Consider the following 20888-nt stretch of genomic DNA (forward strand, 5'->3'; position numbering starts at 1 on the left):
AGGAGGGTTAAAGTCTGGCCTGTTGTAGGGAGGCTTCTCCCACCCCAAAAGCCTTCCTCCTGGGAACTTCCTGACTCACCTAGGAGCCCAGAGAGGACACTTGGGTTGGGAGGATCTGCAAAAAAGACTAGAAGCAGCCTTGGGGACACAGCCAGAGCATCCTCAAGTGTATGGGACTTGCCCTGTAATCCCACGGAAGCCGAGGTGTATAATTCAAGGCACACCTCCCTCCTATGAAATGACATAGTCCCAGCTCTCTCTTTCCTTGAGGCTGAGCCACTGGATACATGGAACATATCTGCCTGGTTGGCCCCTTTCATCACCCCCACAATCAAGGAAGGAGGACAAATAGGATTTTTATAGGGCCCACCAGCACTGACCATTGGCCCCTTCTCTTTGCTCTTCGCTACCCTAATTATCCACCTTACTACTTAGCGCTGCCAATATCCCAAACTCATAAACCTAGTTTAATGGTGATTTGGGGTTTGGCCCAGTTTAGCCCTCCATCCCCCCACCAGATAAAAGGGGGGAAGCTGAGCCATGACTTGATCATCGTGCCCCCTGTTCTTTCCTCCAGGGCCCCATTTCTCTGCCTCTCTCTCCTGCCATGTCGTACCACTCCTTCCAGCCAGGCTCCAGGTGTGGCAGTCAGAGTTTCAGCTCATACTCAGCTGTCATGCCCCGGATGGTCACTCACTATGCAGTGAGCAAGGGGCCATGCCGGCCCGGGGGTGGTGGGGGCCTCCGAGCTCTGGGCTGCCTCGGCTCACGGAGCCTGTGCAATGTGGGCTTTGGGAGGCCCCGGGTAGCCTCCAGGTGTGGAGGTACCCTGCCTGGCTTCGGGTACCGACTGGGGGCCACCTGTGGGCCTTCTGCCTGCATCACCCCTGTCACCATCAATGAGAGCCTGCTGGTCCCACTGGCGCTGGACATTGACCCGACCGTGCAGAGGGTAAAGAGGGATGAGAAGGAGCAGATCAAGTGCCTCAATAACCGCTTCGCATCTTTCATCAACAAGGTAAGGGGGCAGTAGCCCAGGGCCATGGGATGACCCACTGCAGATCTGAGGTCTGGTCTCGTTCTGATCCAAGGGAACCAGGAGGAGACTGACATTGAGGAAGCCTCAGTTTGTCCAGTGGCCTCTCTCACATTCCATGACCACCAACATTTGAAAGCCAGTTAGATCAGACTCCACACTAAACATTTCTGCTTCCTTGTCTTTTTAAAAATATATTATCTTTCTCTGAATATTATCTGACAAAATCACCAATCACCAAGGTTGCCTGAGGTCAGACTGTAAGAGGAACTTCTAAAGCAATACTGAAAGGAATGACCAGAGAGGCAGAGAAATGAATGCCTTCCTGATGAGGCTTTAACAGTAGAACTACCTTCTGTGTGCCTGAGCTGGGTCACAACCCTTGAGCCCGAAGGTGAGGATGGGCACTGTGACCCCAGAATTTCCCATCAATTTAGGCCTGGGATGAGAGGAAAGCAGACAGTCAGAGCTAGAGGCACAAGGTGACGGTCACGAAAGTCTGACATCTGTCAACCCCAGAGCCACTGAAAGGCTGCTAGGAAGGCGTGCCTTCAGAAGGTGCTGAACTGGCCTGCCATCCCTCAGCAGCCCCTGGGCCCATCCCACGCCCCAGGGAGGCTCCTGGCATCAGGATTCATTCCACAGTTTGAGCTCGTGTTTCTAGTGACACCAAAGTTTAGGGGCAAGAGTCCTGGGCCAGAGGTCAGGAGCCCTGGCCACTGGCGTTGACTCTCCTCCTATACCTGGAATCTCTGTGCAAGCCATTCACCTCTTGGCCTCTGGACGATGCTGCCCAGTGAGGAAGGGAAGGAGTGACGGTGGGAGATTAGGGGAGGTAATATATGCCAAAGTGCTTCACAGAGGAACTTGTTTAGTCAAACTTACAGTTTTATTTCTAAAGCTTATTAAGTTCTGGCTATAAACTTATTCCAACAAATGGGCCCTGATTAGCAAAAACATCACACCACCTGTTAGGCTGGGAGCCTCCTGTTGATGTAGCCACTGACCAGAAGTAAGGCAATGCTACTTCTGCAGTTTTCTTGACAGACAATGCACAATATAGAAAATTCCACAGCAAGGACGTTCCCTTTGTCAATGTCCAGCCGGGTGGCCATGGTCAACTTACTCAACTCCTAATCTCAGTTTTCACCTCATGAAACGGGAGGAGGTGGCCAGCAGCTATCCACGTTACCATGACCTGGACTTTTTTTTCAGATACAGCCATGTAGGATGCAGCACAGTAAGTGAAAAGAGCTTAGAGTTCCTTGATCTGACTTTTCCACTGAGTGTCCCTAGGCTGTCATAAAGGAAAGCCTTGACACCCAATCTTCACATCCTCTGAAATTAGTGTGAAGTTAACAGAGTCCCTTCCCATACACTGTCCCAAGTAGGAGCTTTGGGAAGCAAAGCAAGGCTTGAAGGGACAGGATGTCTTGGTCAAGGTCATGAGGATAGAGACAGGCAGGCAGGCAGTGCTGAAACAGGGATTGCCCAGGCCTCTTGGAGAAGTGCTGTCCACTACAACACACAACCTCTGAGTGGAAGGCAGGAGTCCACTAGGCTCCCCCAGGCAGGGGAGACACAGAGAAACATGCCCTCAGATGCCAGTCTATGCAGAGACCCTGATTTTTGCAAATCTAGTGCACTGGTAGTCATGTGTTGGGAGAGAGGGCACAAACTCATTCCATTGCCCTCTCTAAGCCATGGTCCCCAGGATCTCTGCTGCCTGTTGACATTCCACTCTTGGCTGCAGGTCCGTTACCTGGAGCAGAAGAACAAGCTGCTGGAGACCAAGTGGAACTTCATGCAGCAGCAGAGGTGCTGCCAGACCAACATCGAGCCCATCTTCGAGGGCTATATCAGCGCCCTTCGGCGGCAGCTGGATTGTGTGTCTGGGGACCGCGTGAGGCTAGAGTCAGAGCTCTGCAGCCTCCAGGATGCACTGGAGGGCTACAAGAAAAAGTGAGTCAGTGCTGCTTTCACCCTACTGGGGGACCTGGGGCAAGGGACAGAAACAGTCCGGGCCGGCTCCATTTATAAAATGGGGAGCCTAAACTTAGTTCATTGGGAGGCAGAAGAGTTAGGTAGGATCCTGTCAGCAGGGCATCCCACTTGGCACACGGTGGGAGCTCTGAGACTGTGTATTGCCATCTCTCTCCCCACTACTCCACCTAAATAAGGCCCTCAGGAACTGTCTCTCTCTCTCTCTGTAAAACAAGCTCTTTCATGTGTGGCTTCTGGAGTTCCAGGTTTCGGCTGAAACCGCCTGTTCTGCCTTTGCAGATCCTGAACTACTTCCTGTTCCATAGACAGATCCCCAGTCCTCTTCCTTCCTGGCTTTTGTTCCTGCTGCTCCTCCTGCCTGGCACACCCCTTACAGCATCTCTCTGCACCATGTCCAAGCTACCACAGCCCACCTTTTCTCTCACCCCCAACTCTGGCTTCCTGCACAGCCCTTCTGCCCCTTCCCTGCATATCAGGCTGTAGCTCCTTCCCAGTTCTTTGTGGTTCCCAGTTCTTTGGGGTTCCTGTTTTCTCTTCTGCTACACTTGCTCCCCCTGAGGACGAGCTCCAGGTCTGATTCACAACTTGGAGTAGGTGGTTGATAAGCATATGGTAATTAAGTGCTTGCAAGAGGCTGAGGCCCAGACAAATTGTCTCACCAGGTCCTGGGCCCAGTGCCCCATGGGAATCCAGTGCCCCATGAGAATCCAGTGCCCCGTGACAGTCCAGTGTCCTATGGGAGTGCATGTTAGAGGCAGGCGAGTTGAAACAGGTGTCTTTTTATTGAGGAGAAACACGGCAAATATACTGAGAGCAACAGGTCATAAGGGTTTGGGTCAGTGGAGTGGAACCACATTGGGGACACTCACTGCAGGTGTCAACCACATGCCTACTCAATGCCAGACACTGTGCTAGAAAGTGTGGGTGCTATGGAAAAAAGAAAGGCTAGCTCTTTCCCAGTCCAGTGTGCACAGACCACCTGCACCTACACACAAACAGAGAAAAAGGGGGAGAAATCCCAAGAAAGGGAGAAAACAGGAGTCCAGGAAGCCTTCCTGGAGGAGGTAGCCTTTACTCTGGCCCTTGGAGGATAATGGCTCATTTCAATGGCATTATCCTCCATTTCGGAAATGGGGAAAGGACAGGAATGGGTGACAAGGAAGAGGCAGGGCGTGCCAAGTGAAGGGGGCAACTCTAGCAGACTGTGACAGGTGAGATGCAGTGAGGCTGTGGGAGGGGTGGAGGCCAGCCTCTCAGTAGAAGCAATGCCTTTCTTGAGGAGTGAGTAGCAAGGTGAGATTAAGAGACAGGATTTGCAGCTCAAGATGAGAACTTTGGCTTTTAAACATGAGACAATCGGAGAAGGATGAGATCAAACTGGTATTTTAAGAATAATAGCAAACACTTTCACAGTACAGAGCCTGTGCCAGGCACTGTCCTAGTGCTCTTCAGGTATTAATGCATATGACATGTTAGCCCACAACAGCCCTGTGAGGCAGGACATAGTGTTATCTATGGATGATGAAGCTGTGCACAATGAGGCAGAAAGGCCAAGTCACTTACCCAACTTGCCTACAGCTTGCATAGGACAGAGCCAGGATTCAAACCCAGGGCACTAGGCTCCAGAGTCCAGGGCCAGTGCTGCAGCAGTTCTGCTGGGAAAAAAATAGAGATGGGCATGATGAAGCAGAGCAGCTTTTAATGGATTGATGCTGCTCATCAAACTGAACCCCCTGACCAATTCCCTCTGCCTTAGGAGAATGGTGAGTGGGCTGGGGAGCCCCAGGGAGCTTGAGGAAATAGCCTGGCTGTCTCTGTGGGTCTGGTAAAATGGATAATTGCTACCTCTGCAAATGGACCACAGGTAGAGGCCAGGCTCTGAACCCTCCCAACAAGGAGGATGCACGGGTCAGCCGGGAATTCCAGTGACTCAGAAAAAACAGCCAGGCCAGCAGCACAGCCTTCTTCCACCTTCCCAGGGGAGGCCACTAGGTGAAGTGAACCTCCTCGGCAGCAAGATAGAATGAAGGTAGCCTTAAGGAGGACTTCCCAGAGGAGGACTCATCGCAGGAACAGGCTCCTGAGGAATAGGGGAGAAGAGTAAGCTTGAAAAGTGGCTACTCACCCATCTCAAGTGGGTGGAGGAGCTAGAGGTGCCAAGACAGGGCTGGACCTGGGCACTCCCCAGGGCATTCAGTAAGTGACAGGCAGAGTCGCCCTCAAAGGCCTGATGCCAAGATCTCTTCGAAAATCCACAAGCCCGACTAAAGCATTTTTTTCCTGCCCTTTCCATCAGATATGAAGAAGAGCTCTCCCTGCGTCCCTGTGTCGAGAATGAGTTTGTTGCCTTGAAGAAGGTGAGGAGGATGCTCAGACAGGCAGAGCCCCTGAGCTGGATGCCTTGCCCCAGGCCACCTAGCCCTGAACTGAGTCCAAACGTGTCTGCAGCCCACCCACCCTGAAAAAGGGTTTCTCGCCCCTCGGACTCCTGTGCCAGTCCCACTAACCCTGAGAATGAGGAAGGCCAGCCTCCTCTCCCCTGACCTTGTCCCCTTGCAAAAGGCCAGCCATTGGCCCGGCCTCCACTTCCCGACTCATGCAGGCCCAAGCTGGGTTAAAGTCATGTCTACCCCTGCCCGAGCAGCTGGAGATGGGACAGACACCAATGCCAAATCAAAACAAAATCTCAAAAGCTGTGCTGCAAGCCCCCAAATATGACAACAGTCGCGATGGTTCCTCAGACAGGTAGCCAGGTATTTCCAGGCCCAGACTCTGCAAAGCAGGCTCTGAGAGGCTGTTGCCAAGGCTCATTTAAACTCCGCCCCCTTCAGGTTCTTTCCCATCAGGAAGCCAGGCCTGGAGTCCCGGGACTAGGGACCCCTTTTTCTCATCTTGGCTCCATCACCCCTTCACTGCCTGTGGGGGGTCTGTGAGGAAAGGTGAGCCCCGCACCTTCCCCCTGCCACCAGCTTGCCTGTGAGGTGGCCCAGCCAGGTCACATTCTGTCCCTGCTCTGCTGCAGGATGTGGACACAGCCTTCCTGATGAAGGCTGACCTGGAGACCAACGCAGAGGCACTCGTGCAGGAGATCGACTTCCTAAAAGGCCTATATGAGGAGGTACCCACAGCCCTGCCCTTGGTTAGTTTGGGCTGGAGCCAAGGGAGTGAGAGGGCAGCAGAGTGGCCGTCCGGTGGGTACATTTCAGGGCAAGCATGAGAAGAGGTCCACACTGGAGAGACGGTTCTCAGGCAGTGAGAATCACAGAAGTTGGATCATCCAGGCCATGGCTCACAGGCCCCTCTGGGAAAGTCTCCACCAAGCTCTGGGCAACCAGAGGGTGGGGACAAGGAGTCAGTTGGTGACTGAAGCCCAGAACAGCCATAGCAGAGTTCTATGCACTCTGCTCTGGGAAGGTCAGAACTGGTTCTCCCCTTCTTCTGCCCCTGGAAGCTCAGAGAGCTCACTCCTTCTCACCTGGGCCCTCTCCCTAGGAGATCTGCCTGCTCCAGTCTCAGATCTCTGAGACCTCGGTCATTGTGAAGATGGACAACAGCCGGGAGCTGGACGTGGATGGCATCGTTGCTGAGATCAAGGCACAGTATGACGACGTTGCCAGCCGCAGCAAAGCCGAAGCAGAGGCCTGGTACCAGTGCCGGGTGAGGCCCAGGGGTTGGGGGCAGGGAGACTGGAGAGGTGACAAAGAGACAGGAGAGGGGAGGACCCCCAGACTCCTTCCCTGCAGAAGTGGGTGAGGAGTTAATAAGAGCCACGCCATGCCACAGACACAGGGAATCCCATAAAGCCCAGCTGCTTTGTTTCTGCCAGGCCCCAGGCCACATCCCTGCAGAGCACGTGGGGGGACCCCTCCTTCCCTGGACAACCCAGGCCTGTCATCAGGGTGCCAGGGCGCCTGGCTGTTTGTACCTGAAGACTCACCGGAAGTGCTCCTGTAGGCAGCATTCAATAAATACTAATTGGTGGTGATGGCAAAGAGGGCTCTAAGCTTCGAGGCGTGGGAGGAGGCTGGTGGCATGGGGTGGCTACTAATGGTAGAGCAGAAACAGTGATTAAGATGGCCTCAGACTTAATAACTAGGGGCTTGCTTGGAGGGCAGGGGGCCCCTAAGGGTAATTAGATTTAACAAATATCATCAGCTCAGCCTCTTTTGCCCTGCCTATGAAAGGCACCAAGCATGCATGCACTCATTGGCCCACTCATTCAACATGTGTATTCAGCATCCACCACGTGCCAAGCACAGTTCTAGAAGCTGGAGACACAGCAAGGAACAGAATAGACACTAGTCCTTGCCTTCATGTCGCTTTCATTCCAGAGACAAGTTGGGGACCAGGGGTTGAAGGGGCAGGGGGATGGATGATAAACAAGGCACATAAGTGCAGTGGATGTTTGTTAGATGGTGGTACCAAGTGCTAGGAAGAAAATAAACCAGGGGAAGGGTAGGGAGGGTGGCCAGCAAAGATGCGCTTCCCAAACCAAAACACAAGCTAGCAGGAAGTGATTGCAAAGGTGGAGCAGCAGGTAAAGGGAGTTTGATGACAGAGGGAACAAATTGTGTCTGCAAAGGCAAAGATGTTGTCATTTGATCTAATCTTGAAGGACAAATAAGATTCAATGGGCAGATGGGGGAAGGGTGTGCCAGGCTGAGCAGCGGGTGCTAGGACACAGCAGCAGAAAGTGAGGGGCCTGGAGTGCCATGTGCTGTGGAGACCGGGCTGGAGGGGTATCTTGAGGCCAGGTCACAGTACACCTGCAGGGCTGTGCTAAGTCATTTGGCTTTGTTTTGAAGGCAGCAGGTGCCCCTACCCAGGGAGTGCCCAAAGTGATGCTCTACCTATTTTCTGGAGCTCCATGGTGGTTGGAAGTATGAAACCTTGACCTGGAGTCAGCTCCTGGTGAACCCGTCTGTGGCCCACCCACGGCCAGGTTTCACTCTGGCTGGCCCGTCCTCTGGTTGCCCCTGGCAACCACCATCAGCTAGGTTGGGTTTAGGATTACAACCACCTCATTTTCCCATCCTGCTAAGTCAGAATCGTAGAGACAATTCTATTAGTTAAGGACTGCATTTGGCTACCAGGATCAGAAATTCTAAAAAAAAAAAAAGTAGTTAAAATTGAATTTTTACTTTTTTCTCAAGTGGCTTGAAGTACAAAATAGACTGCTCAGGATGACACAGAGGTTCTGTGACACCATCAGGGACCCAGGATCCTTCTAGCTCACCATTCTGCCATCTGTAATACATGCTTCATCCTCTTGGTTGCCTCACGTTCCAAGACAGCTGCAGCACCTCCAGTCTTACATGCTTACGCCAGGCAGCAAGGAGAACAGAGGGGAAAAAAACCAACTGGGTTATTCCCTCCTTTAAAGAGCTTACCCAGAAGCCCTGCCCAGCCATGGCCATAGATCTCATTGATAGGAAAGCTGAGAAATATTCTCTTATCTGGGCTCATTGTTACCCTAAATAAAAGCAGGGTTCTGTCTGGTTCTGGGTTTTTGTTGTTTTTGTTGTTGTTGTTGTTGCTGTTGTTTGTTTTTTGTTTGCTGTTGTTGTTTGTTTTTTGAGATGGAGTCTTGCTCTATTGCCCAGGCTGGAGTGCAGTGAGTGGTGCAATCTTGCACCACTGCAACCTCTGCCTCCCAAGTTCAAGTGATCCTCCCGCCTCAGCCTCCCAAGTAGCTGGGATTACAAGCATGCACCACCATGCCCAACTAATTTGTGTACTTTTAGTAGCGAAGGAGTTTCACCATGTTGGCCAGGTTGGCCAGGCTGGTCTTGAACTCTTGACCTCAAATGATCTGCCTGCCTCGGCCTCCCAAAATGCTGGCATTACAGGCGCCAGTCACTGTGCCCAGCCAGAGGTTCTGTTTTAAGAAGAGAGGAATGGATATTTATTGGGCAACTGCAGACTTTCCTACTGTAACCAAATAACAAAAGAGCCAATGAGTGTGATTATGTGCTTATCTCTCGTTTTGCATTTTCTATATAATACACTCCCACCCACTATTAGAAAAATCTAAAATCAGCTAATTTTTTAAAACTTACAAATGTAATCTGTACACACTATTCAGAAATTGGATTCAGAGTGCAAAGGTTTTTATAAAAAAGTGTTACCTCAAGGTAGGACATAAATTGCATTTTGTTTTTTTATGGTTTTTAGGGAAAACATACAAATGTTTTCATCCTGATGGGCAGACCCATCCCAATAGGCAGTCCTTGGTCTGTTAGGCAACCTAGGTGGAGCACAGAAACCCCTTCCAAGGTCCAGAGGCATATCTAAAAGGGAGAGAGCCCTCGGGTGAACTTGGACTCTGAGACAGAGAAAAGGACCAGACACAGAACAGCTAAACAGAGGAGGGGATCTCAGAGGTTGGAGAATAATCTAATAAGCCTGGAGCTGGGGATGGGGTGAGATGGGAATCAGGAGCAGCCCACATAAAGACCCCAAAATTGCCAAGAAGTGGAAGAAGGTAAAGGAGCAGAACCAGTATGAGAACCAGAGAGCACTTGAACTAGGAAGTCATGGGAGAAAAGACTGGGAACAGTGAGAAAGGAGGCTAGGAGATGTCACCTTACCGTGCCTGTGGCTCTGACTTCTCTGTCCTGGCAGTATGAGGAGCTAAGAGTCACAGCTGGGAACCACTGTGATAACCTCCGCAACCGTAAGAACGAGATCCTGGAAATGAACAAGCTGATCCAGCGGCTGCAGCAAGAAATCGAGAATGTCAAAGCCCAGGTGAGGCCGGGGAGGACCTCCTCGCTGCGAGAGGCATCCTAGGCTGACTGCCAGTCTGTGCCATGCAGGGCGGGTTCAGGCCCTGCTGTGAGTGCTGTTGAAGAGCGAATAAACTTGTGCTGCCTTGCTCAAGCAGAAACAAGCCCTTTCTACAAAAGGGCTGACCCACAGCAGGATGAGCAGCCACAGGAAATAGTCAGGTCCCCAACAGAAATGAGGTGACCAACGTCAAAGATGAAAAACAAGGATGGTTCACTAGGTGTAAGGATAGAAAAGATGTTCTCCATGGTCCCTTCAGACCCAAGACTGTGATTCTGTGATCCTGAAATTCAAGGTGACTCTGAATTGTTCATAAAATCAGACCCACTCCATTCTTCTGGGCTAGGGAAGACCAGCTAGGCATTTAAAACCTAGTAGCCCCACAGAAATTCTCAGCATACTTAAGAGGAAAATCCCAGCTCTCTTGGAGGTATTTTAGACAGAAAACCCATCCCAGTTCCCTGGAGGAACCAGATGTCACAATCCTAGGATGAAGCTTGCAGCAAATGTAAGCCTGGCACATAGCCACCCCCATGTTCTCTCTGCTCTTCTGCAAGTCTGGCTTGGGGCTCCAGGGCCCCCAGTGATGCTTTTCTGTGCCCCTCCCACAGCGCTGCAAGCTTGAGGGTGCCATAACCGAGGCAGAGCAGCAGGGCGAGGCGGCTCTCAACGATGCCAAGTGCAAGCTGGCAGGGCTGGAGGAGGCTCTGCAGAAGGCCAAGCAGGACATGGCCTGCCTGCTCAAGGAGTACCAGGAGGTGATGAACTCCAAGCTGGGCCTGGACATCGAGATCGCCACCTACAGGCGCCTGCTGGAGGGCGAGGAGCACAGGTGAGCTCCTCTGGGGGGGGGGGGGGTGCAAAGATGGGCACCAGGTGTGACCATCACCCAGCCCTCTGGCGGCGGCTGCTAGTATCTCTCACCCCTGTCCCCCACCCCAGTCATTGAAAACCCACAGCAGCATATGGCCCACAGTAAGGGCAGGAGCAGGGAGATGCTGCATTTACCTGCATCTGTTTGATGTAGTTACCTGTCTTCTTTTTTTTCACATCCCCAGGCTGTGCGAAGGCATCGGGCCCGTGAATATCTGTAAGTAGATGAGCTGTGCCCCACTGGCTCTGGGGTCTTGGGGATTGATCACTCCAATACAGGCAGTCCACACCACCCCTTCCCAGACCTCTGATGCCTCCCCTACCCCAAAGGAAGAGCTCTGTCTGCCGTGAGCTCCCAGGCTGATGGAAAGGGCTATCCAAATATTTTGGGAGTCAGACTAGGAGCAGATTTGCAACAGCATGGTCCAAGTGCTTGGGGGCCCAGAAGCCACAAAGAACCACCCTGACAAGAGGATGCTCTTCTAGAAGAAGAGGATTTGAAGCAAGCTCGGGAAGGAGGGACCAGTAGAAACTGAGAAAGGGTGAAGCTGAATCCGGCCTGGCCTCACCCAGGCTCTAGGGAAAAGAGAGAGGTGCATGGGGACCTTGCAAATACTTTGTGTGGCTAGGGTGGGAGACACAGAAGCTGGAGGCTGGAATGGGGTGTCCGTAGAGGTGAGTGGCAGCAGGTGGGAAGAACGGCCTGGCTGGGGGGTTTCAGGGCAGTACACTGAAAGCCACACCGTGTGGGACCCTGAGCACCCCTTCCTGTTCCCACAGCGGTGAGCAGCTCCAAAGGCGCCATCCTGTACGAGCCTTGTGGGGTCAGCACGCCTGTCCTCAGCACCGGCGTCCTCAGGAGCAGTGGGGGCTGCAGCATCGTGGGCACTGGTGAACTGTATGTCCCCTGCGAGCCCCAGGGGATACTGAGCTGTGGGAGCGGGCGTAACTCCAGCACAAAACTAGGGGCTGGGGGTAGCTCCTCCAGTCACAAGTGTTAGCACAATCCCAGACATCCAGGAGACAGGGCCCCAGCCCCATGGCCCTGGATGTCACACTCCCACCAGGGCTAAAGGCAAGGATGTTCCAAAATCCCACCTCCCTGTATTGACTCCACATTCCCCTCCAGTGTTCCCTCCTTGGGAACTGAGCTGCCGCTCGGACCCCTCCTTTGCCTCATGAGTCACCTTCCACTCAGCTGTGTGCAGACCCTCAGCTAGGCCGGGACTGTGGGGATGGACAGCAGAGAAAGAGAATGCATTGCTCCTAACCCCAGAATGGCAATAACCCCCAGAAGGTCAAATGGACACACCACAGTTCTGCTCTGTGGATCATCCCATGGAAGTTTCCTCACAAAGCCAGCTCCTCTCCCACCACAGGCTCCACACTGCCCTTACTTCAGGCTCTCATGCCCCTAAGAAGAGTGAATTTCCTTTAACACCACCTGAAACATGCACCACTGCAAATATCAAAAAGAGACACCCCCAAATCCCACTCTGAATTCCAAAGTCAAGAGCCACGATTTCAGGATCTGTCAGGACCTGCCAATGTCCTCTCAGCACAGAGAATCAAACGGTGGCCTTTGGGCAGTAGATTTACTGTCTCGGGTATGTTGAACTCAAACTATGAGAAAAAATCTTTCTCCTGAGCTCACATTAGCAGGTGATGTCAGGCAAATGCCTAGAACAAAGGGCAAAGGGATATGGAATGTTTACTGGACAGATGGAAAATCAAAAACAGATATCATTTAGTCAATGGAATCAGTCCCGCCTCCACCCAACCCCTTCTGTACATAGTAGCCCCTTCCTGTTCCCCCTCCCTTTAGCTCCTCTTGCTTTGGGTCTGATATGACAGTGATGTGTGGCTGCCCCAGCTGACTTGGAGGCCCTGGGCTCAGGAGCTCATAGACAGAGGAGTGGGAGGGCTGACTCCACCTCCCAGAAGTCCCTCTTGCCAAGCCCTGTCCCACTGGGGCTCCAGGGCCTCTGCCCTGAGCGTCTGGGCTTCTGTTCAAAATAAACCTACTCTGTTCATGGATTATAGAAATCAGGATTATTTACTCTGCTCTGTGGAAAGTGTGATAAGGCTGAGGGGGAACTGGTGAGCAGCTTTTGGGGACTGGGGGTTCGGGAACAGAAATGAAGAATATTACACAAACAGAAACACTACATGTAAATAATTTGCAAATGGCCTGTGGAAGAAATAGGGCTCCATACAAATCACACTCAAAACCTGCACATCACATCCCAGTGGTTCGCAAGTCACTTGCCACGTTAAAAACCATGAGCCCGTTGCACACAGGCCTCCTCACTCCATGGTGCCCTATACACACCCTAGAGAAAATCCATGGGGTCCTCTATCATGTCTAGACTTAGCAGCCCCCAAGCCCTGAGTTCTGTCCCTATCCAGAACCATTCTCAGTGCCTGGACACCCCCAGCTCCAGGAAAGCAGTGAAGATGGTGGCCACCGATGGTTTGAGGAGGACCAGGGCACTCTAGTCTCCTCTCCCCATTTAGAGAGCCCAAGACCTGGAGATTTGGCGGCAGCGTTTCCACCCTCTGCGAGGCCTCAGTCCCCTTTTCTTTGCCTCACTGACCTCCTGAAACAGCCACTCCTGGAGGGGTGCTTTCCCCCTTATGGCTTCCCTCTCCTGAGAGTTGGAGTGACTCCCCACTCTCCCCAAAGAGCACCCATGCTGCGCCAAGCCTGCATTAGAGACTGATGATGCAGAAATGACTAAGACGCCCTCTTAACCCTGGAAGGACGCTCAGCCTCCGGGAAGGAGGATTCATAAATAATGAGTGCCAAACAGCATGGGAGCCCCAAGAAACAGCTCACGACTGCCTGGCAAGGGTCAGAGACAGGATCACAAGGAATACTGTATGGACAGGGACTGAAGGGAAGTCTAGAGTCAGATCTGTGGGCAAGCACAGTCAACAGAACCCATTCCTTCACATTCTCATTGGCTCAGTCTGCATCTCTCAAGCACCTGCTATGGGGCTGGCTACCCTGGGCCTGGAGACACAGTGGGGAATGAGACAGCCCTGGTCACGGCCAGTTTACCCCATAAGCGCAGTAGACACCGTACGTGGGGCCGATGGTAGACAATGTAAGATGGGGCACCCACTGTGGAAGACAGCCTGAGAGTTCCTGAGCATGGTCCCCACGGAGGTACCAGGTGAGTCAGCACTGTCACTCATAGGCATACACCCAAGAAAGAGACAGAAACCTATGTCCATGCAAAAACATGCCCGTGAAAATTTATCACAACATTATTCTTAATAACTAAAAGGTGAAAACAACACTGTGTAGACATGCCACAGTGTCTATCCAAAATATGGCACACCTACACGATGGAATCTTCTCTGCCATATAAAGGAGTCCTGTGCTGATACATGCTACAGCATGGATGAACCTTGGAAACATTATGCAAAGGGCAAGAAGCCAGCCACAAAAGGCCATCTATTTTACAATTCCATTCCTATGAATGTTCAGAATATGGAAATCCACAGAGAAAGCAGAGCTGTGGCTGCTTAGGGCTGGAAGGAGGAGAAGACAGGGCTTAGGGGAGTCATAGGAGCCACAGCTAAAGGTTTCTTCAGCCCGGTGTGGTGGCTGCACCTGCAGTCCCAGCTACTTGGGAGGCTGAAGCAAGAGGATCACTTGAGCCCAGGAGTTCAAGGCCACAGTGAGCTATAATCACACCACTGCACTCCAGCCTGGGTGACAGAGCAAGACTTTGTCTCTTAAAAAACATTTTTTTTTAATAAAAAATAAAAGTTTCTTCTGAGGTGATGAAAATGTTCTAAGATTGGCTGTACTGATGGTTGCACATTCTAAAAGCCATTGACTCCTACATTTTAAATGAATGAATTATACAGTATAGGAATTATATCTCAATAAGGCTATTTTTTTAAATGGGGCCCTGGCCGCACACCCCATGGCCTTACAGCCTACCAGGAAATACAGACCGGGGACGCAAAATTACAGCTGTGAGGACTGTTGTGATGGTGGCAGAGCAGAAGGCCATGGGGACAGAACTGAGGGTCCTGCCTTAGTCCTGAGGCTCCGGAAGCTCCCAGGAGGAGAGGCAGGCAAGCCTGAGCCCTGGAGGCCCACAGGACTGCCTGGGCAGGATGCTGGCAGCAGGCTCCAGGCTGGGGCATCACAGCTGCCAGCTGGGCACGCAGCACATGGCTGGGGCCTGTGAATGTGATTCCAGGGCCGCACATCCACATGCCGGGAAGGAGAGGAGGAAATGATGGATCTGAGAGCCTCGTTCCCACTTGAAGCCTCGTCACTCTGGCCCTGGCCCTGGCCCTGGCCCAGCTCCACTCCCTGCTGAGGACTAACTCAGAGCACCCTAGAGCCACAGGGACACTCCGCCCTGTAGTCAGCAAACAGATTCCAAGGAGACTGGCCACCCCATCTCACAGATGGCTGCCCAAGGCCCAGGACACAGCCCACCTTTGTGTCGGGACTGAGATAAGAATGAAGGAGGAGAGGGAAGGAAGACTCCGTCCACTGCAGTGAGACAGGCTCAGGGCCTGGTGACCATCCCCTTGAGACTTTGGTTCCAGAGTGCCCGGCCCCTGATAAGTGTCTGCTGGGCAGGGAGGCTGCCTGGAGCCATCCCATAAGCACTGCTCATCCCAGGAGTGTGCTCCCCCGCTCAGCCCTGGATGTGAGCACAGAGACCAGGGCATCCCCTCCAGGACACCCACCAGGGACTCCCCAGCATCCAGCGTCGTGTAGCTGAGTCCCCATTCCCCCTTCCTCCCCAGGAGAGGAAACATTCAAAACAGGCGGGACGAAAGTGCCTCCTGGCGGTGGCTGGGACATCTGCATTCCATTCAACACAGCAAACACCTCCTTGAGTGTCTTCTGGGGTCAGCCCTGCACTGGGTGCTGGGATACAGAAGGAACAGTCCCTGGCCTCCTGCCCTGGTGAGAAAGAGAACTGTCTGTATGAAGCCAGAGCTTCACTGCACTCGGCTTGGCCTGGAGTCTCCTAACCCCAGCCCCTCCAGAATGTACCAGTGAGGATAGGATGGGGAACAGCCCAGAGAGGCCTCGTGAGGCTGGGGGGACCTGGAGTGGAGCTCTGTGTTTCTGTGCCTGTCTCCACAGAAAGTCTCCCATTTCCTGGCCTTCTTCCTCCCGAAGCTCTCAAGTGCTCACCAGAGTTTCTCTCCCTCCCACACGGCCCCTGCTTGCTCCCCTGGCCCCTCCCTTGGGTGACTCTGCCCTTAATGGCCCTTCCTCACACCAGTCACATCTGTGGTCCCAGGTCCACCCACGACTGCCACGCTCCAGCCAGGGTCACCAAGTACCTAGAAAGAATCCTGGCAGGGGCTTGAATTGGGAAAATGGCTCTAGAAATGGCACCATGAGCAAAGGAGGGGCGCTTGGGGTCACTGAACCTGGAAGAGGCTGTCCTAGCCATCCTAGCACCTCAGTGCAATACCAGGCACACATTAGCAACCAATAAAGGAGTGTTGAAGCAAACTGAACTAGACGTCTACCAGGAGCAACGTTTTCACTCTGGAGAGGTGACAGCCTTGTGGGCAATGTGAGACATTGCATTAAACCTGAAAAAATCATCCTTCCTAGAAGAAGTGTTAGGGGTGGGTAGAAAACAAGAAGGGGGTGCTTTATCTCCCCTGGGAAGGTGTGTTCATTCATCTGAGAGGGGAGAGAGGAGGAGGTACTGGCAAGGGTAGACCTAGCCTTTCACACACATCCCCCTGCCCCCCAACCCACCCCTGCTGGGGGACTCCGAAGCTTCCTTTCCCAGCAGGAGCAGGTCTCAGCATGAAAACCTCCCCAGCCAGTGCCTCTCTCCAGCACAAACTCGTCCCCAGGCAAAACAGAAGCCCTCTGAAGACTTCTCAGTATCTGGGCTTCTTCCCCTGTCATCCCCTTTCCCACATACACACCCAGCCACAGTGCAAACAGGGTTGCCAGAACCTGCATGGCCAACCAGGATGTCCCCCTCCCTCATGCAGCCCTTCCCCTCCCTTTCCTCTACTCAGCATTTCTGCCTCCTCCCTGCTCCGCAGATAGCATCCTGATGACCCAGCAACCAGGCATAGTAATGCAGCCACGGAGCCTGGCCTCAGCCTGCAGGTCTCTGGAGTTACACTCAGGCTGACTGACAACAGCAAGAAGAAACTGTTGCAGCAGCAAAACCTCCCGCCCAGAGTTGCCAGGGCAACTCCACCCCCTCTCCCCATCTGCCACCCCCTAAAAAATGACTGAGGGTTGTGTTATGCATCGTCTGGCGAAATACTGCTTCCAAACTGCAAATTGCTGATGGCTACAGCTCATCACAGAGCAAGGGCTATGCTTGACTGGTCCCAATTACAGTTAACCCCACCCCACCCAGCCTGATCAGGGTTGAGGGAAGCTGGGACATGGGACAGGAATGGCTAATGGGGTATGAATGTGTCTGCCACTGGAACGGGAAGGAGGTGGGTGTGGATGGGAACAGGGATGACAGTGTAGAAGTGAAGGGAGGATTGTGCAAAACAGAGAAGAAAAGGGAGGAAGGGAGGGAGGAAGAGCAAGGGAAGGGAATGGAGTACAGTAGCAGCTGCCAGGCACTGCACAGTGCACATCCCAGGCACTTCCTATTCAATCCTCATCATACTATGAAACAGGGAATATTCCATATTACACGTGAGGAAACTGAGGCTTAGAGGTTAAACAATTTCCCCAAGGTCTTTGGTATACCACAGTGGTGGAATGGACTACTAACATTATTTAGAATGGCCAATGTGTGCCAAAAATTGTTAATAAGCTGGTTGTATTTGGTTTTAAAGTTCTCTGCAGATAAGTTCCTCTAGTGCCTGCACCTGCAGCAGAACCTGGCCACCACCCTGCCCTTGGTATAGCACTATTCAAGATCATACTGCTAGTTGGTGACAAATCTGAGTTTCACCCAGGTCCATCTGACTCTAAAATCGATATCATCTTCTGGGTCCCCAATAGGGTTCTCTAGGCAGGCCATCCTTCCCATTCCCTTCCCCTTTCACCTCCACCAGGCAGCCTCTGGTCCCCCTGCCCCAATCTCCTGGAACCCCTTGCCTGGCCTCAGAAGAGTGGGATGCCCTTTCATTCAAGCAGCCTGGCTCAAACCCCAAGAGGCTGGAGCTGGGGGACAAACCAGATTGGTTCTGTGAGCACTTGAGTTTCTGCACCACCGTCCCCTCCTGGGCCATTCCTGTCCATTTGGGAACCTGGAGTCTCTTTTTCCTGAAATATCTGCAAAACCAAATGTCCAAATTCCTGTTCTTCATACTCCCTGTTCGTTTCTCCTCCTGCTTTTAATCTTTGCAGCCTCTTCCATTCACTCAACGAAACTATACAGAATACCCATCATGTGCCCCACTCTGAGCCCTGGTGACCCCTAACAGAGCAAAATGCACAGTGGTGTCTGCCTCCTAAAGCTTTGCTTCAGCCAGGGCAAGTCAACTACAACAGGTAAATCCACCCAAGGAGAGGACCTCAGATGACTGTAAATGCTAAGGAGACAAGGAAGTGGGGCAGGCGTACAGGGAGGACAGGGAGTTTCCAATAGAAGCTGAGAGGATGACATATGAACAAAGGCCTGGAAGAGTCAAGGGATCCAACCATGCAGCTATTTGAGGAAAAAGGTTCCCAGCAGAGAAAACAGCAAGAGGGAAAGCATCCGAGGCAGGAGTCGTTCTGCCTGTTTGATGGACAGCCAGGATGCCCGAGTGGCTGGAACACAGTGGGCAGCAGGACAGGTGCAGGGGACGAAGTCAGGGAAGAGGGAGGCACACTGCATAGCGTCTTACAGGGCATTGACTCTGAGTGGGTGGGAAACCATGGGAGGAGTTTGGGCATGGAAATGGCATGATCTGACACATTTTTAAAGGATTGCTCTGTGCTGCTAAGAAAAGTCTGAAGGGGCAAGGGAGGAAGCTGGGAGACCAGCTGGGAGCATAGTTCAGAAGATGCTGTGGGAAGAGATGGGCCTGGGCCAGCATGGGAGCGGCAGGATGGTGAGAAGGAGTAGGAGTCTGGATATAGTTTGAAGGGAGAATTTGCCAATAAATTGAATGTGGGAAAAGGGAAATATAAAACAGGACAAAAGGATGACTTCAAGATTGCTGGCGTGAACCATTGCAGAGATAGTGATGTTGGCAAGTGGAACATCCTTAGTAGGAACAATTAGGAGAACAGTTTTGATTACAAAGTCAGCCCTGTAGCTGTGGCTCCCAGCTTTGTGGATTCAACCAACTGCAGATTGAAACTATTCAAACAAAATTGCATCTGTGCTGAACAAATACAGACTTTTTTCTTCTCAATAGAGTACAACAACTATTTACATAGCATTTACATTGTATTAGATATTATAATCCAGTGATGATTTCAAGTATACAGGAGGATGTGTGTGGGTTACATGCAAATACCACACAATTTTATATCAGAGGCTCGACGAGCATCCATGGATTTTGGTATCCACGGGGGATCCTGGAACCAACTCCCTGGAGATATCAAGGGATGACTATATAAAGTTTGAGAGGCTTATCTGATATCCAAATAGAGATGTCAGTTAAAACATATGCATGGCATTTAGGGGTAAGAAGGTCTGAGATGGAGATGTGCCTTGGCAGTCATGAATGGATAGATGGTATTTGAAGTCATGAGTCTGTATAACATCACCAAGGCAATGAGTCTAAAGAAGAGAATAGATACCCAAAGATTGAGCCAGGGGCTCTTCAGTGTCTAGAGGTTGGGGATATGAGGAGGAACTGGCTAAGAAGGCTGAAAAGAGTGGCAAGAAATCGAGAGAGTGTAGTGTCTGAAAATCGAAAGAAGAATATGTTTCAAGAGAAAGGGCATGGTCAGCTATGTGAAGAAAGTGAGGGCTGGGGACAGACCACTGAATTTAACATGGAGGCCACTGGTGGTTTTGACGAGAAGTATGCACTTCTTACTGTTTTTCTGCTTCATTTCCCCCTTAAACATACATTCATTTCCTGATAGCTGGGAAAAAAGAAATACTGCACAAATGAGCTGGATGCTTCTGGTCAAAAGCATGTATACATCCCCTTCCAAGTAGAATTCCAAGCATCCCAAAGAATCTCAAGCATCCAGTCAAACATGAGTTCCCCTGGGCAGAGGACACACTACAATAGAAGAGGTAAACACCAGCCTGGCTCAGGGTCCTAAAAGAGCTGCAATGTTGATAACAAGGATAATATTCAGTTGCTGAGAACTTTTCCTTTTCTATCCAGATGTATATTGCTATGTGTCTCTCTACCCTAACCAAAGATTCATCAATAATTCAAGGAACCTGAATGGACAGGCCTATAAATCACCCCTATGGTGTATTTGGAGGCTAAAAATCATGTAGTTAACTTTCTATACAGAAAATTTCCAATGCTCTGGCCTCAAATCATGCTACAAAGTGTTGACTGCTGGAAGTCCTCAAGATAAACGTTCTACTGGGCATGGCGGTGCATGCCTGTAGTCCCAGCTACCTGGGAGGTAGAGACGGGAGGATCACTTGAGCCCAGGAGTTCAAGACCAGCCTGGACAACATAGATCCTGTCTCTAAAAAAAATGTAATTTTTAGATAAATCTTCCCCTACTACCATGAAGATAGGACTGTCTTTGTAATCTCTGTACCCTCAGCACCAAGCACACTGCTGGATACATAGTAGGCACTCTAAAACTGTTGAATGAATGAATATCTCTGAGTATCTCAAATCACAGATGTGTCTACACTAGCCCAAATGAACTTTACTGTAGATTCAACTCTTGTATAAACAACCATATCAGATAAAACATGGCTGAAGGTTTTTTGATGATTTAATTGATTTACAGAAATGCAACAAACTATATTTTCTCCATATCACTTCTTACTTGGAGATGTGCACACACCCCCACCTCTTTAGGGGGTTATATCTTCATGGGTGCATCCTTTGTGAGCCTCTTGCTGGAGCTGTTGCCATCCTAACTTTCTGGTGGTTAGCCACACTTACAGTGAAAAAACTTATTGCATTTATGACCAAAGCAAATTAATGTCCCCATAATGGCAATTGTGGTGGACTTATAGGGAAAAATAGGACTTTAATGTTTATGTGTTTATGTGTTTTTAATGTTTATTGGTTTGCTGTTACAGTCCTCATCCCGATGAGACTAGGTGTG

General features: G+C 51.3%; 1 protein-coding gene across 1 annotated transcript; it reads left to right on the top strand.

Moving 5' to 3' along the window:
• The first annotated feature begins 497 nt into the window (after positions 1-497).
• Positions 498-12754, top strand: KRT82 (keratin 82). Its single transcript, XM_010373978.2, has 9 exons — positions 498-1018; positions 2790-2998; positions 5337-5397; positions 6063-6158; positions 6533-6697; positions 9665-9790; positions 10441-10661; positions 10888-10919; positions 11483-12754. The coding sequence occupies exons 1-9, from the start codon at positions 608-610 to the stop codon at positions 11701-11703; spliced, it is 1542 nt and encodes a 513-aa protein (XP_010372280.2). The 5' UTR covers positions 498-607; the 3' UTR covers positions 11704-12754.
• The last annotated feature ends 8134 nt before the right edge of the window (positions 12755-20888 follow it).

The sequence above is a fragment of the Rhinopithecus roxellana genome, chromosome 10 (genome assembly GCF_007565055.1).
Source record: "Rhinopithecus roxellana isolate Shanxi Qingling chromosome 10, ASM756505v1, whole genome shotgun sequence".
In the NCBI taxonomy this organism is placed as follows: Eukaryota; Metazoa; Chordata; class Mammalia; order Primates; family Cercopithecidae; genus Rhinopithecus; species Rhinopithecus roxellana.

What these genes read in the sequence shown, in the direction of transcription:
- KRT82 (XM_010373978.2), top strand. Translation starts at nt 608, where the DNA reads ATGTCGTACCACTCCTTCCAGCCAGGCTCCAGGTGTGGCAGTCAGAGT. An exon ending in TCGCATCTTTCATCAACAAG is followed by an intron (nt 1,019 to 2,789) that starts GTAAGGGGGCAG and finishes TCTTGGCTGCAG; the next exon opens with GTCCGTTACCTGGAGCAGAA. An exon ending in CATCGGGCCCGTGAATATCT is followed by an intron (nt 10,920 to 11,482) that starts GTAAGTAGATGA and finishes CTGTTCCCACAG; the next exon opens with CGGTGAGCAGCTCCAAAGGC.